We start from the raw sequence: 12,989 nt of genomic DNA on the forward strand, positions 1-12,989 counted from the left end.
AATACAGTTTTTATCAGTGGATTGGACAACTGAGTCTGATAGAAAATAATAGATAGATAGATAGATAGATAGATAGATAGATAGATAGATAGATAGATAGATAGATAGATAGATAGATAGATAGATAGATAGATAGATAGATAGATAGATAGATAGATAGATATGTAATTTGATTGTTTTAATACATGTAAATATTCTTTTTTAAACATTAAAAAGTCAAAAAAAAAAGCAAAATGTCATTTATAATTAGGGCAAAAAACTGTATTTTAACTATGGAAAATGACCGTATTTGTATGAGATGGTTATTTTCCGTTATTTTACAGTATTTTTTCGGCACCCCTGCTGCCGGAATATTAGCGTTTTTTATCTGAAACTTTATTTTTTACCATGATTGTTGGACCACCCTAGTCTATATCCAATCCAATCCAACTTTATTTGTAAATCACTTTAAGACAACCGCAGTGGACCAAAGTGCTGTACAGAAGAATAATTAAAGCCAAAATAGATGAATAAAATACGGAAATAGATTTAAAGACATAGAAACTGTACAAAAAAGAAAAAGAAGTGCTATACAGAAGAATAAATAAAACCCAAATAAGAAGAATAAAATACAAAAATAGATTAAAAAGCCATACAATTAAAAACATCAAAATAAATAAGAACAATAAACCACCAAATAAAATCAATAGAATAAAGATAGTACCTTCAGACATCTCACACGGTTTCAGAAGCCAAGGAGAAAAGATGGGTTTGAAGAAGGGATTTAAAAACAGACAGAGGAGGTCTGTGAGATGGAGGCAGATGGTTCCAGAGTTTAGCAGCAAAAACTTTGGTGTGGACTGACTCCGAGGGTTTTCAAATGCGTGTTTCTGTTCCTTTGTCTTACAGGAACTCCAACAGAAGATAGTTGGCCTGGTATCAGCAGTAATGACGACTTTAGGTCTTACCTCTTCCCCCAGTACCGACCTCAAGCCCTCATCAACCATGTGCCCAGGTAACGTCCGATAATCAGCTGCTGGTGTTCAGTTGAGTGGGAACTGAAAAGCTATTTCATTTCTTAAGACGGTGAGTTTTGTAAACTCATATTTGCATCTTTTCCTTCAGGCTGGACACAGAGGGGATTGACCTGCTGTCCGTTCTCCTGCTGGTAGGACACTAACAACACCCACACACCGACCGTCAACTGTTTGAGACTAAACTAAAGACTCTTTTAAAGAAGTTTTAAAGGACTCATATTTGTCTAAACCCACTTTTATTCTTTAGTCTTTAGTTCATTTATTTGTGTATTTAGACTCTAACACTGGGTTACAAAAAAATGTTTTTTGCAAGTTGTCTAGGTTTTTTCAACTGAATTCGGACCATTTTGCACCGCTAAATCCAAAACTGACATCTGTTTTTCTCAATCAGGTCAGGTTTTTATGCTAATTTGATTTTGAAAAATTTGATCTTCTCACAAAATTGATTACATTTTTGTGACTTTATCAGTTGTTTTTTTTAAATAGTTCTCACCCAAAATAGGTTTGAAGAGAAAAAAAATCATTTTCTAACAGGATTCCTGTTAGGTACAATGGTGTATTCAGCGCAGATGTAGCAGAATACGTCAGGCTTATTTTTGCAAGATCTTCTAGTCGAAGCCATTTCATTCACCTGTAATATTAAAAAAAACATTAATCATAAATTGGCAAAAGTAAAATCTTCAGAACTCGTTTATTGCAAGAAATATGAAAGAATTTTGTATCATATGATGTGAAAATGCCCATAAATGTAAGCAGAAATGTTAAAAAGCCAATATGTAGCATAGTTCAGAAAGTTGACCTGATTGAGCCAAATTAATGTGATTTTTGGATTCAGCACACCAAAATGATCCTAAATCAGCTCAAAAAACTTAAACAATAAATTTGTTGTTGACCAGCGTAATAGTTCATACAGTTTGAATTTGAACCCTCCAGGTGCTGCAAAGCTATCTTTATATTCATTCCGGCAAAAATCGAGTGGATTTCTACAACCTGTTTTCATTCCTGCTTGATTTGTTACATCTATAACTACAGTTGCAGAAAAAAATTCTTAGACCACCCCTTGTTTTCTTCAATTTCTTGTTCATTTTAATGCCTGGTCCAACTAAAGGTCCATTTGTTTGGACAAATATAATGATACCAACAAAAATAGCTCATAGTAGTTTAATTTCAGAGCTGATATCTATCCATTTAACATGTTTTCTTGATAAAAACCAAAATCACTTCAGTTCTTCCATCAATATCTATGTCATTGTACTGACAAAAACAGTGCTTTTATTCATTCCATGTTTTCTTTTCTGTCTGTTTTAGTCACATGATACACACAGGAGTTAGGACTGGATTGAATAACTGTTGTTTTTGATTACTTTTGATGGTCTAATAATTTTTTCCATGACTGTAGTTACGTCACGACATTTGCACATATAAGGTTGAGACTTCTGACGAACATTTTTCTGATTTCGACATAATTGTTTGTCAGCAGCAACGGTTGTAGTAAAAACTGAAAATATGTCCAAACTTGGAGCCGATTATCTAAAACGTTCAGTTGTTGGTTGAATGGGACAGAAAAGCACAGCCAATAACCTGGAGGGGGCGGGGCCTGAAGTGTCTCATGTGCATTTAAAGGGCCAGCGCTCCAAACCACCTTTCTGGTGTCATTACTCAGAAATAGGGTTGAAGATGGACCTGTGGAGTTGAATGAATGAAGAATTCAGACCCAAGCAGAGCATTTACAGTTTATGGAGACCACAGGGAAATGTTTGGAAATGGAGAATTCCAAATGGACAGATGGAGATATATGGAAGTGTGTGGGAACCCTTCTTAACACAGATTGGCTCATATTGAGGGATGCTGATTCAACTCAGCTGAAGATCCAATGTGCCTACCCCCTTTTTTTTTTTTTTTTTTTTTTTTATATGACTGACTGGCTGGGGGAGAGGGGGGATTGTGGGAGAAAAAGGAAAAGGAAGGGTTGTTCCTTCAACATGAACATCTTACTAATGTGTGTTCTTTCCAATTTAGTGCAAGATGCAGTGTGTTCGGCTCTGTGTTAGGGCTGTGGACTAACTGTGATGTCCTTGATTTATTTTCTTAAATGTGACTTGTAAACTTTTGAAGGATTCAATAAAAACAAAAAAAAAAAAAAAAGTGGAATTCCGTTTTAAAAAAGCAAAATGTAACTCCTTTAATCAGTGTTTTTGTTGTGTTTTGATTCCAGTACGACACAAGGAGCAGGATGTCGTCTGAAGCTGCTCTACGACACCCATATTTCCTGAGTCTGGGAGACAACATACACAACTTGGCAGATAGTAAGACAAGAAAACACACAAATATACACACTCTAAAAGCTTTTCTGGCACATGTGAAACCTATGTGAGTAATTTCTTCAGTCACTGAATGATTCAAGGCTAATGCTGCATTGATGTTTGACCGACATAAGGTTCATTTTACTCTGGCTTAAAGTCCAAACTAAACAAATACTGTTGCAGAAACTGAGATTTTCACTTTGTGTCTAATTCTAAATGCAGTCTTAAACACAGTGTGACTTCTGTGCTTAGTTGAACACTTTACTATGCAATTGCAAAGAAGCTAACAGCTATATATACAGGGTGAGTCAGAAAAAACGCTCTTTCCATTTAAAGAAATTGTACTGCTAAAACGGAAACACTGATTTTTCTTTTGACCATACAGTCATATTGATGTGGTTATTGAGCATGTCTGGTGATGTAGTCATAGATTTATTGCATTGCATAAGAGAGAGAAAGTCCATTGTTTATTGGGTACTGAAATACCTGCTAACACAATGTATGCCACAGTGAACAAACTTGAAATTGACAACAATTACAGGAGTCGGGGCTTTGCTTTCACACTCAGGACATAGGCCTACATGACAGTGCCCAGGGAGTTTTCATCATGGCAAGACCACAGCGATTGCAGGTATTATTTCCTCATCGAGTTGTCTGTTTGGGTCAGGAGAGAGAGTGGCCACCTAGATCCCTGGACTTGACCCCCCTTGATTTTTTCTTGTGGGGGTATCTTAAAAACCGTGTGTATCAGACTGTTCCACAAACTCTTCAGGAACTCCGAAATCGCATCACGGCTGAAATCCGAGCCCTACGACGAACACGAATGGCGAGAAGAGCTGTGTTAGAGATGCGACAACGAGCACAGATTTGCATCAGTCTGAATGGTAGCCAGGTTGAAGGTCGTGCCAGACGACTTCGTTGAGACAAAACATTTTGATGGCGAGTAAACATGCTGTAATGGTTGACAATTTCAATTTCATTCACGGTGGCATAAACTGTGTTGGCAGATATTTCGGTGCACAATAAACAATGGACATTCCCTCTGTTATGCTATGCCATAAATCAATGATTCAATCGCCAGACATGCTCAATAACCACATCAATATGACTGTATAATCAAAAGTAAAATAAGCATTTCCATTTCAGTGGTACAATTTCTTTAAATGAAAAGAGCGTTTTTTTCTGACTCACCCTGTATATTGCAAAAATTGATCAACAAACACACAATAAAAGGGTACATAAATCAGGGCAAAACATATGACATAACATTAAAAAAAATATGTCAAGTCTTTCCTTCTGCATCTCTGTTCTGTTTGAAAGAATAAATGTGAAGATCCAGAAATGACAAAGTAAAGGGAAGCCAAAATATTGTTTCTGTTTACTATTTGAATATGACGTACATGATATTTTTTTTATGTTTGCAGCTGTGTGGCACAGTTAGGAGACAATAAACTTTATTCTTATCCTAAAAATATCACCATTAGGGGAGCTACCATGTTGCTTCTGTGATGAGCAAACACCTGTGATCGGCTAAAATCTTGCCTCACATGGTTGAATTTCTGTAAACAGAGTCAGGAGGAGGTGCAGAAGTCTTGTTTCCAATTAGGTCACTTTAATTACAATGTGTTTAAAAATAGTTAAGGGATTTTCTTCCGTGATTCCAACTAAAAACTATTGCAAACTGGATCTCTAAGCAATATAATCAGATGAAATCGTATAATGACAAACTTACACAATCATATAACATGGTATATGGTAACTACTGATGAAGTTTTCTCTTAACTTGAAGTTGTGTAACTGGAAATTTTGTTTGCTAACGATACAACATAAGTGTTCCATGTGAAATTTAGACACTTTCACATCTATACTAGCCTTATATCAGCGAGTAACTCTATGCTAGCATTAATTTACAGGGATTTAATAATGTTATCTATTATGGTGTAGCTATGCAAAACAGCTGGTACATCTGACGCCTCTTCCAAAAGTAGCTACTGTCCAACGCTGCATTAGCAACAAAACCAGTCTGAACACTTTTCAGGGTTTTTAAGGAGTTTGAGGGCTTTTAGGTTATGGACCACACCCCCATATAAATAACTGCTGCCCCTACCCCACTTGTTCCGTTGGCAGATTTTTTGGCTTAATTCAAGACCTTTTTTTTTTTTTTAGGTTAATTCAAGATTTTTTTGTAATAATTCAAGATTTTTTTTGCCGTAATTCAAGATTTTTTTTGCCTTAATTCAAGATTTTTTTTGGCTTAATTCTATATTTTTTTGCTTAATTCACAATTTTTTTTTTTTTTTTTTTTTGCTTAATTCAAGGTCGTTGTTTTTTTGCGTAATTCAAGATTTTTGGTCATTTCAAGATTCTGTTTTGCTTAATTCATGATTTTTTTTTTTTTTTTGCTTAATTACCTCCGCCAAGGAGGTTATGTTTTTGCCGGCGTTGGTTTGTCTGCCTGTCTGTCTGTCTGTCTGTCTGTCTGTCCGTGTGCAAGATAACTCCAAAAGTTAGGGACGGATTTGGATGAAAATTTCAGGAAATGTTGATACTGGCACAAGGAACAAAGGATTAAATGTTGGTGGTGATCGGGGGGGGGGGGCACTGATCTGCCTTGGTGGAGGTCTGCGTTCTCCGAGTGCTTTTCTAGTTCATGAATTTTTTCCTTTTTTTTTTGCTTAATTCAAGATTTTTTTTGCTTAATTCAAGCAAAAAATCTCCCAATGGAACAAGTGAAAATTATCTCGGTAAGATTTCTTGAAATCAGATTTTCCAGCTCTATTGTCTTAAAATAAGTTCTTATATCTCACTGAAAAGTTACTCTTAAGGTGATTCTGTCTTATTTTAAGTGTGATGAGATATTTGGACCAGAAATGAGAAAAAATACACTTGGTAAGATTTTGATTTTATCCAGTGAAGTAACTAAGAGGGGTGGGGCATAGCGAGAGGTCGAGTCACTTCTTATTTTCCAGGTCGTCCCACCTTTCACAGTCTTACTAAGTGCTTTTACACCTACGACGAATTAACCCCTATGTTGAAACTATTTAAGGCGGTGTTAACCTTAAAATTCTGGAACCACACAAACTTCATCCTCAGTTTGTTGCCACACCCAGAGGAGACTGCAGAGCTGGTGCAACCCAGTGCAAACCCTCTGCAACACTTGAAGCAGTGGGCTGTGTTTTCACTGTGATATACTCCGCAGCAGCAGCCTTTCTAAAAGACAAAGATGGGATTTTTTTTTTTTTTTTTTTTTTTGTCAAACAGAACAATCAAAGTGTGCACAGTGAAAAGAACACGGAACACAGCACTGTTATAAAACAGGTCTGGAAAGGGGTCAAATAAAATGTCAGGCAGGAAACACAAACAAAAAAAAGGAGTGGGCTCCAGCATATTGAATATAATGTCAGCAGAGGTGACACCGGTCCTTTTACCAAATGTCAAACCCACTGAAATCTGCTGGCATTTGCTTTTTTGTTCTTAATATTTTGTCTTCGATATAGCTTTCCGTCTCAACCGCTGGTCACTGTGACCTGCGAGAAGCACTGAAGCCTAAAAATGGACAATATTAGAACAGATTTCATATAATTTGGTTTTGTCTCAGGTAGATTCTTAGTCATAGTAGAGCAGGTCAGTTCTTTGAACAAGAACCCACACAAGAAATCCAGACAAAAGATTTTCCTTTGCCTTCCATTGAAGCATTTGTGACGTCATTTGTCCATGTTCTGAAGTGGTCCTTTCCTTTTGTGTTTCAGCTGCGTCAGTGTTTTCGCTCAGAGAGGTACAGCTCCAGAAGGACCCGGGTCATCGCAGTTCAGTATTCCAGCCTTTAGGTACAGGAACCAACACACAATCCCACAAGACGATAAGACTTTGGTTTAGGTCAGGTCATGTTAGATTTAATTTACTCATGTTGTCATATATTGGGCAGTTAGTTTCATTTCTGAACAAAGTGATACAGTTAAAAATATGATTTTGATATTTTTTGTCATATTAATCACATCTGTATTTGTCTACATATAGTCGTAGGAAAAAATTATTAGACCACCCCTTGTTTTCTTCATTTTCTTGTTCATTTTCATGCCTGGTCCAACTAAAGGTCCGTTTGTTTGAACAAATATAATGATAACAACAAAAACAGCTCATAGTAGTTTAATTTCAGAGCTGTTATCTATCCATTTAACATGTTTTCTTGACAAAAACCAAAATCACTTCAGTTCTTCCATCAGTATCTATGGCATTGTACTGACAAAAACAGTGCTTTTAGACATTCCATGTTTTCTTTTCTGTCTGTTTTAGTCACATGATACACACAGGAGTTAGGACTGGATTGCATAACCATTGTTTCTGATGACTTTTGATGGTTTAATAATTTTTTCTGCAACTGTAAGTTCTTATATCTCACTGAACAGTTACTCTTTAGGTGATTATGTCTTATTTTAAGTGTGATGAGATATTTTGACAAGAAATGAGAAAAATACACTTGGTCAGATTTTGAGTTTTGCAATGAAATTGTTTTAATTGGGAGAGTGCCAACAGAAAAATGATATAATTAATTAAATATAATAATTATTATAACAGAAAAAAAAATATTGGACCCCTTGTTTTCTTCAATTTCTTGTTCATTTTAATGTCTGGTACAAGTAAAGGTCCATTTGTTTGGACAAATATAATGATACCAACAAAAATAGTTCATAGTAGTTTAATTTCAGAGCTGATATCTATCCATTTAACATGTTTTCTTGATAAAAACCAAAATCACTTCAGTTCTTCCATCAATATCTATGGCATTGTACTGACAAAAACAGTGCTTTTATTCATCCCATGTTTTCTTTTCTGTCTGTTTTAGTCACATGATACACACAGGAGTTAGGACTGGATCATATAACCATTGTTTTTCATGACTTTTGATGGTCTAATAATTTTTTCCATGACTGTATATAATTTAATGATGCATCTCTTTGAAGAGGGGTGTCAAACTCATTTTGGTTCAGAGGCCATATTTAGCCCAATTTGATCTCAAGCGGGCCAGACTAGTAAAATAATGACTTAATAACCTATAAATAATGACAGACCCAAGTTTTTCCTTTTTGTTTTAGTACAAAAAACTCCCAATTACATTATGAAAATATTTACATTTTACAAAAAAGATGTGAATAACCTGAAAAAACAGAAATTTCATTTGAAAAATTAGTGCAATTTTAACTATATTATGCCTCGACTTATTATTTATACATGAACATTTACCCACAATGTTACACAAACATTTGGTAACGGGCAGAATATTGTTAAAATTTTGGAGTTTGGAACTAAACTTTGAACAATTTCTACAATATTCCATCTCTTATTATTAACACAACTCCAGATCACAGTGGATCCATAAATGCACCAAACATTTAGTAACAGACAGAATATAGTTCAGATTGCACATTTTGGGTTGTACATCTTTGATTTTATTTATGTATTTATTTGCATTTTATTGTGAAAGAATAGTTTTGTAAATGTAAATATTTTCACAGTGTAATGTTATTTTTTTGGCTTAAATTTTTTCCACATGATTTGAAAATTTGTAGTTGTCATTATTTATGGGTTGTTGTGTCATTAGGGGCTCGGGCATCGACACGAGCACCTCTCCCCCATTGCAAAGCAATGGGAGAGAGGTGCTCGTGGCGAAGCCACGAGCACCTATTGTTCTTCCGCTCGTTTATTAGGGGCTCGGGCATCGACACGAGCACCTCTCCCCCATTGCAAAGCAATGGGAGAGAGGTGCTCGTGGCGAAGCCACGAGCACCTATTGTTCTTCCGTGCGTTTATACTTATTTTTCTTATTTTTCATCTTCCGCCACATTTTCGCCGATTAATAGGGCCCGAACCGCTGGAAAGACCCCTGCAAATTATACATTAAAACGTGCGGTTTCATTGTGACTCGTGTGCTATGTTATTTTCGTAGAGATTCGTGAATTTTTCGCAGACTTATTCGCAAAAAACATGCGAAAAAAGTCCCATAGAAATGAATGGGGAGAGTAAAAAATCTGCCAGAAAAGTCCACTTTTTTCCAGACACTACTACTTTGCCATACTTTGACCTACAGACTTCATTTAAACTTTAAAACGCAGGCATTTTTGTCCTCTCCGCACGAATGTACTTTGTATGAGGATGGGGTTTACGGTTTTCGATAGGTGAGTCTTCAAAAACCCCTGGGTTGAGTGAAAATTCTCAAAATTTCCTGAGTTAGAGTGGGTGATGTCATCACACTAGAGTGTGAGAGCAGTGAAAATTCACCTGAAAATTCTCTGAATAAATCGCCCTCCCGGCCAAACGATACATCGCAGTTGAATGACATTTTCCAAAAACGTAGCCATGGTTCCTGGGCTTCATATGAACCCATGTTTGAAGACCTAGCTCTTTTTAAAGAGAAATGACAGGCACTAGTTTGGAGGCTCATCCCTTCTTTCCTCCATTAACTCTCCATTGTAGCAGGTTCCTTCTTGTCATGGTCAGTTGACTGTTTTTAAACTGCTCTAACTCAGTCATTTCTCACAGTATGTGAAAAAAACCTACATCTGTGTGTTCCCCAGGTCCTTCTGACACTCACGGTCATTTCGGTTTTCTCCAATCTTATACGGTTTTCCCGTAATTAGCAGTTTTGCGGGAGCTGTTTTTTTTCTTTTCAGAGGCTTAAATCTGCTCCATTTCTCTGTGTCTCTCTGACCTGCACTGAGCGTCTCCACGGCAACGGCGCCACTGCTCTGTGTGTGTCCCAGGTGTGTCCAATAAACTGAATCAGTCTGACATGTTTCTCCTCCCATAGCAACCCTGGAGAGTCCATAGCAACGCTGTGTGTCTGTTAAAGTACAGATACTACTACTAATACTACTACTGCTGTTAATACTATGATTACTACTACTATTAAAAATGCTACCACTGCTACTACTACTAAAAAATATTACTACTACTACTACAATTGCTACTACTACTACTACTACTACTACAACTAAAAATACTACTAATGTTACTACTACTACTACTAGAAATTCTACTACTACTACTACTGCTGCTACTACAACTACTACAAAAAATACTACTACTACTCCTACTAAAAAATACTATTACTACTATTACAGGTGCTACTACTAAAAATACTACTACTACAAAAAATACTACTACTATTACTACTACTACTAAAAATACTACTACTACTACTACTGAAAATACTACTACTACTACCACTACTGCTACCAAAATACTACTATTACTGTTACTTGTACTCCTTCTCCTTCTCCTCCTATTACTGTTAAAACTGATTCAAACTGATTCTCTCTCATGCACAAACACACTCACACACTGACACACACACTGAAACACACACTCAAAAACTCACACACACACACACATACACACACACACACACACACACACACACACACACACACACACACACACAGAGTATAGAACACAGACAGTTGAAGCTCAGGTGTCAGGTGATCAGCATCAGCCAATCAGGTCACACATGACTACAACTAATGGGGAGAGGAAAAAAATGCCAGAAAAGTCCACTTTTTTCCAGACACTACTACTTCGCCATACTTTGACCTACAGACTTCATTTAAACTTTAAAACGCAGGCATTTTTGTCCTCTCCGCATGAATGTACTTGGTATGAGGATGGGGTTTACGGTTTTCAATAGGTGAGTCTTCAAAAACCCCTGGGTTGAGTGAAAATTGTCCAAATTTCCTGAGTTAGAGTGTGTGATGTCATCACACTAGAGTGGAAGAGCAGTGAAAATTCAACTGAAAATTCTGTAAATAAATCGCCCTCCCGGCAAAACCATACATCGCAGGTGAATGATATTTTCCAAAAACGTAGCCATGGTTCCTGGGCTTCATATGAACCCATGTTTGAAGACCTAGCTCTTTTTAAAGTGAAATGACAGGCACTAGTTTGGAGGCTCATCCCTTCTTTCTCCCATTGACTCTCCATTGTAGCGGATTCCTTCTTTTCTTGGTCAGTTGACTGTTTTTAAAATGCCCTAACTCAGTCATTTTTCACAGTACGGGAAAAAAACCTACATCTGTATGTTCCCCAGGTCCTTTTGACGCTCACGGTCATTTCAGTTTTCTCCTATCTTTTACGGTTTTCCTGTAATTAGCAGTTTCTCGGGACCTGTTCAGCTCCAGTCTCAGCCTATTCCTGCTGCTCTGTGTCAGTTTCATTCTGTGTGTGTGTCAGTGCAGCGCCGTCGCTGTGGCAACTACTACTGATACAACTACTAAAAATACTACTACTACTAAAAATACTACTACTACTTCTATTACTACTACTAACGGTGACGTCTGTCAGCTGCCAAACTTTGACACACAGATTGTCCATATAAAGTGAATGGGGGTTCAGAACACAGAATTCCCCTCCGACCGTGAAGTCTTTGGTAACGTCGAACCGACATGCCCCCCCGACCCCCGAGCCCCTCTCACGATTTCCGCGTGTGGAAATTGTCTAGTTATTATTATTATTCATCTTCCGCCACTTTTCGCCGATTAATGCGGCCCGAACCGCTGGAAATAGGCCAACACATGTTATTACAAAAATGTGCGTCCTGCTCGGGAATCGTGTGCTATGTTATTGGCGTGCCATTCCGATGCACGGATTTCGTTAAAATTGCGAAAAACCAGTCAAATTTCTCCATCCGAAATGAATGGGGCCATTTTCAAGTGGCTACCATTCCCAAACGATTTGTCCTAAAAATATTCTGTCAACGCAGAAATGTTCAGCTTGGCCCAAAGATTATCTGTGTCATCACGTGGTAACGATATCACTTACGGTTTTCGCACAAATATGCGAAGAAAAACCCCATTCATTTTCAATGGGAGCGACAAAAAACTTGCCTTTTTTCCAACCACTACTACTTCGCCATACTTTCACCTAGAGACTTCATTTAAACTTTAAAACGCAGGCATTTTTGTCCTCTCCGCACGAATGTACTTGCTATGAGCATGAGGTTTACGGTTTTCAATAGGTGAGTCTTCAAAAACCCCCAGGTTGACTCAAAATCCTCATTTTTAGAGTGTGTGGTCCCCATGGTAACGGCAGCTAGAGTGAGAAAGGAGTGAAAAATTCACCTGAAAATTCTCTGAATAAATCGCCCTCCCGGCCAAACGATACATCACAGGCAAATGATATTTTCCAAAAACGTAGCCATGGTTCCTGGGCTTCATATGAACCCATGTTTGAAGACCTAGCTCTTTTTTAAGTGAAATGACAGGCACTAGTTTGGAGGGAAGTCCCTTCTTTCCTCCATTAACTCTCCATTGTAGCGGATTCTTCTTGTCTTGGTCAGTTGACTGTTTTTACACTGCTCTAACTCAGTCATTTTTCACAGTACGTGAAAAAAACCTACATCTGTGTGTTCCCCCGGTCCTTGTGACGCTCACGGTCATTTCGGTTTTCACCTATCTTTTACGGTTTTCCCATAATTAGCAGTTTTCCAGGACCTGTTCTGAGTGCCTCACTCAGTCTATTCCTGCTGCTCTGTGTGTCTCTCTCTCTCTGTGTGTGTCAGTGCAGCGCCGTTGCTGCGGCAACAGCCCCTCTGCTCTGTGTCCCAGGTGTGTCCAATAAACTGAATCAGTCTGACATGTTTCTCCTCCCATAGCAACCCTGGAGAGTCCATAGCAACGCT

The 12,989-nt window shown here is 37.6% G+C and overlaps 1 protein-coding gene across 3 annotated transcripts in view; it reads left to right on the top strand.

Moving 5' to 3' along the window:
- Positions 1 to 12,989, top strand: part of cdk18 (cyclin dependent kinase 18) — a 154,853-nt gene that overhangs the window by 123,780 nt on the left and 18,084 nt on the right. For all 3 annotated transcript variants that reach the window (XM_030135219.1, XM_030135220.1, XM_030135221.1), the window contains 4 exons: positions 889 to 994; positions 1,105 to 1,147; positions 3,232 to 3,322; positions 7,069 to 7,146. In XM_030135219.1, coding sequence (XP_029991079.1) covers positions 889 to 994; positions 1,105 to 1,147; positions 3,232 to 3,322; positions 7,069 to 7,146 — 318 coding nt within the window. The remainder of the gene's footprint in view (positions 1 to 888; positions 995 to 1,104; positions 1,148 to 3,231; positions 3,323 to 7,068; positions 7,147 to 12,989) is intronic.

The sequence above is a fragment of the Sphaeramia orbicularis genome, chromosome 5 (assembly GCF_902148855.1).
Source record: "Sphaeramia orbicularis chromosome 5, fSphaOr1.1, whole genome shotgun sequence".
Lineage (NCBI taxonomy): Eukaryota > Metazoa > Chordata > Actinopteri > Kurtiformes > Apogonidae > Sphaeramia > Sphaeramia orbicularis.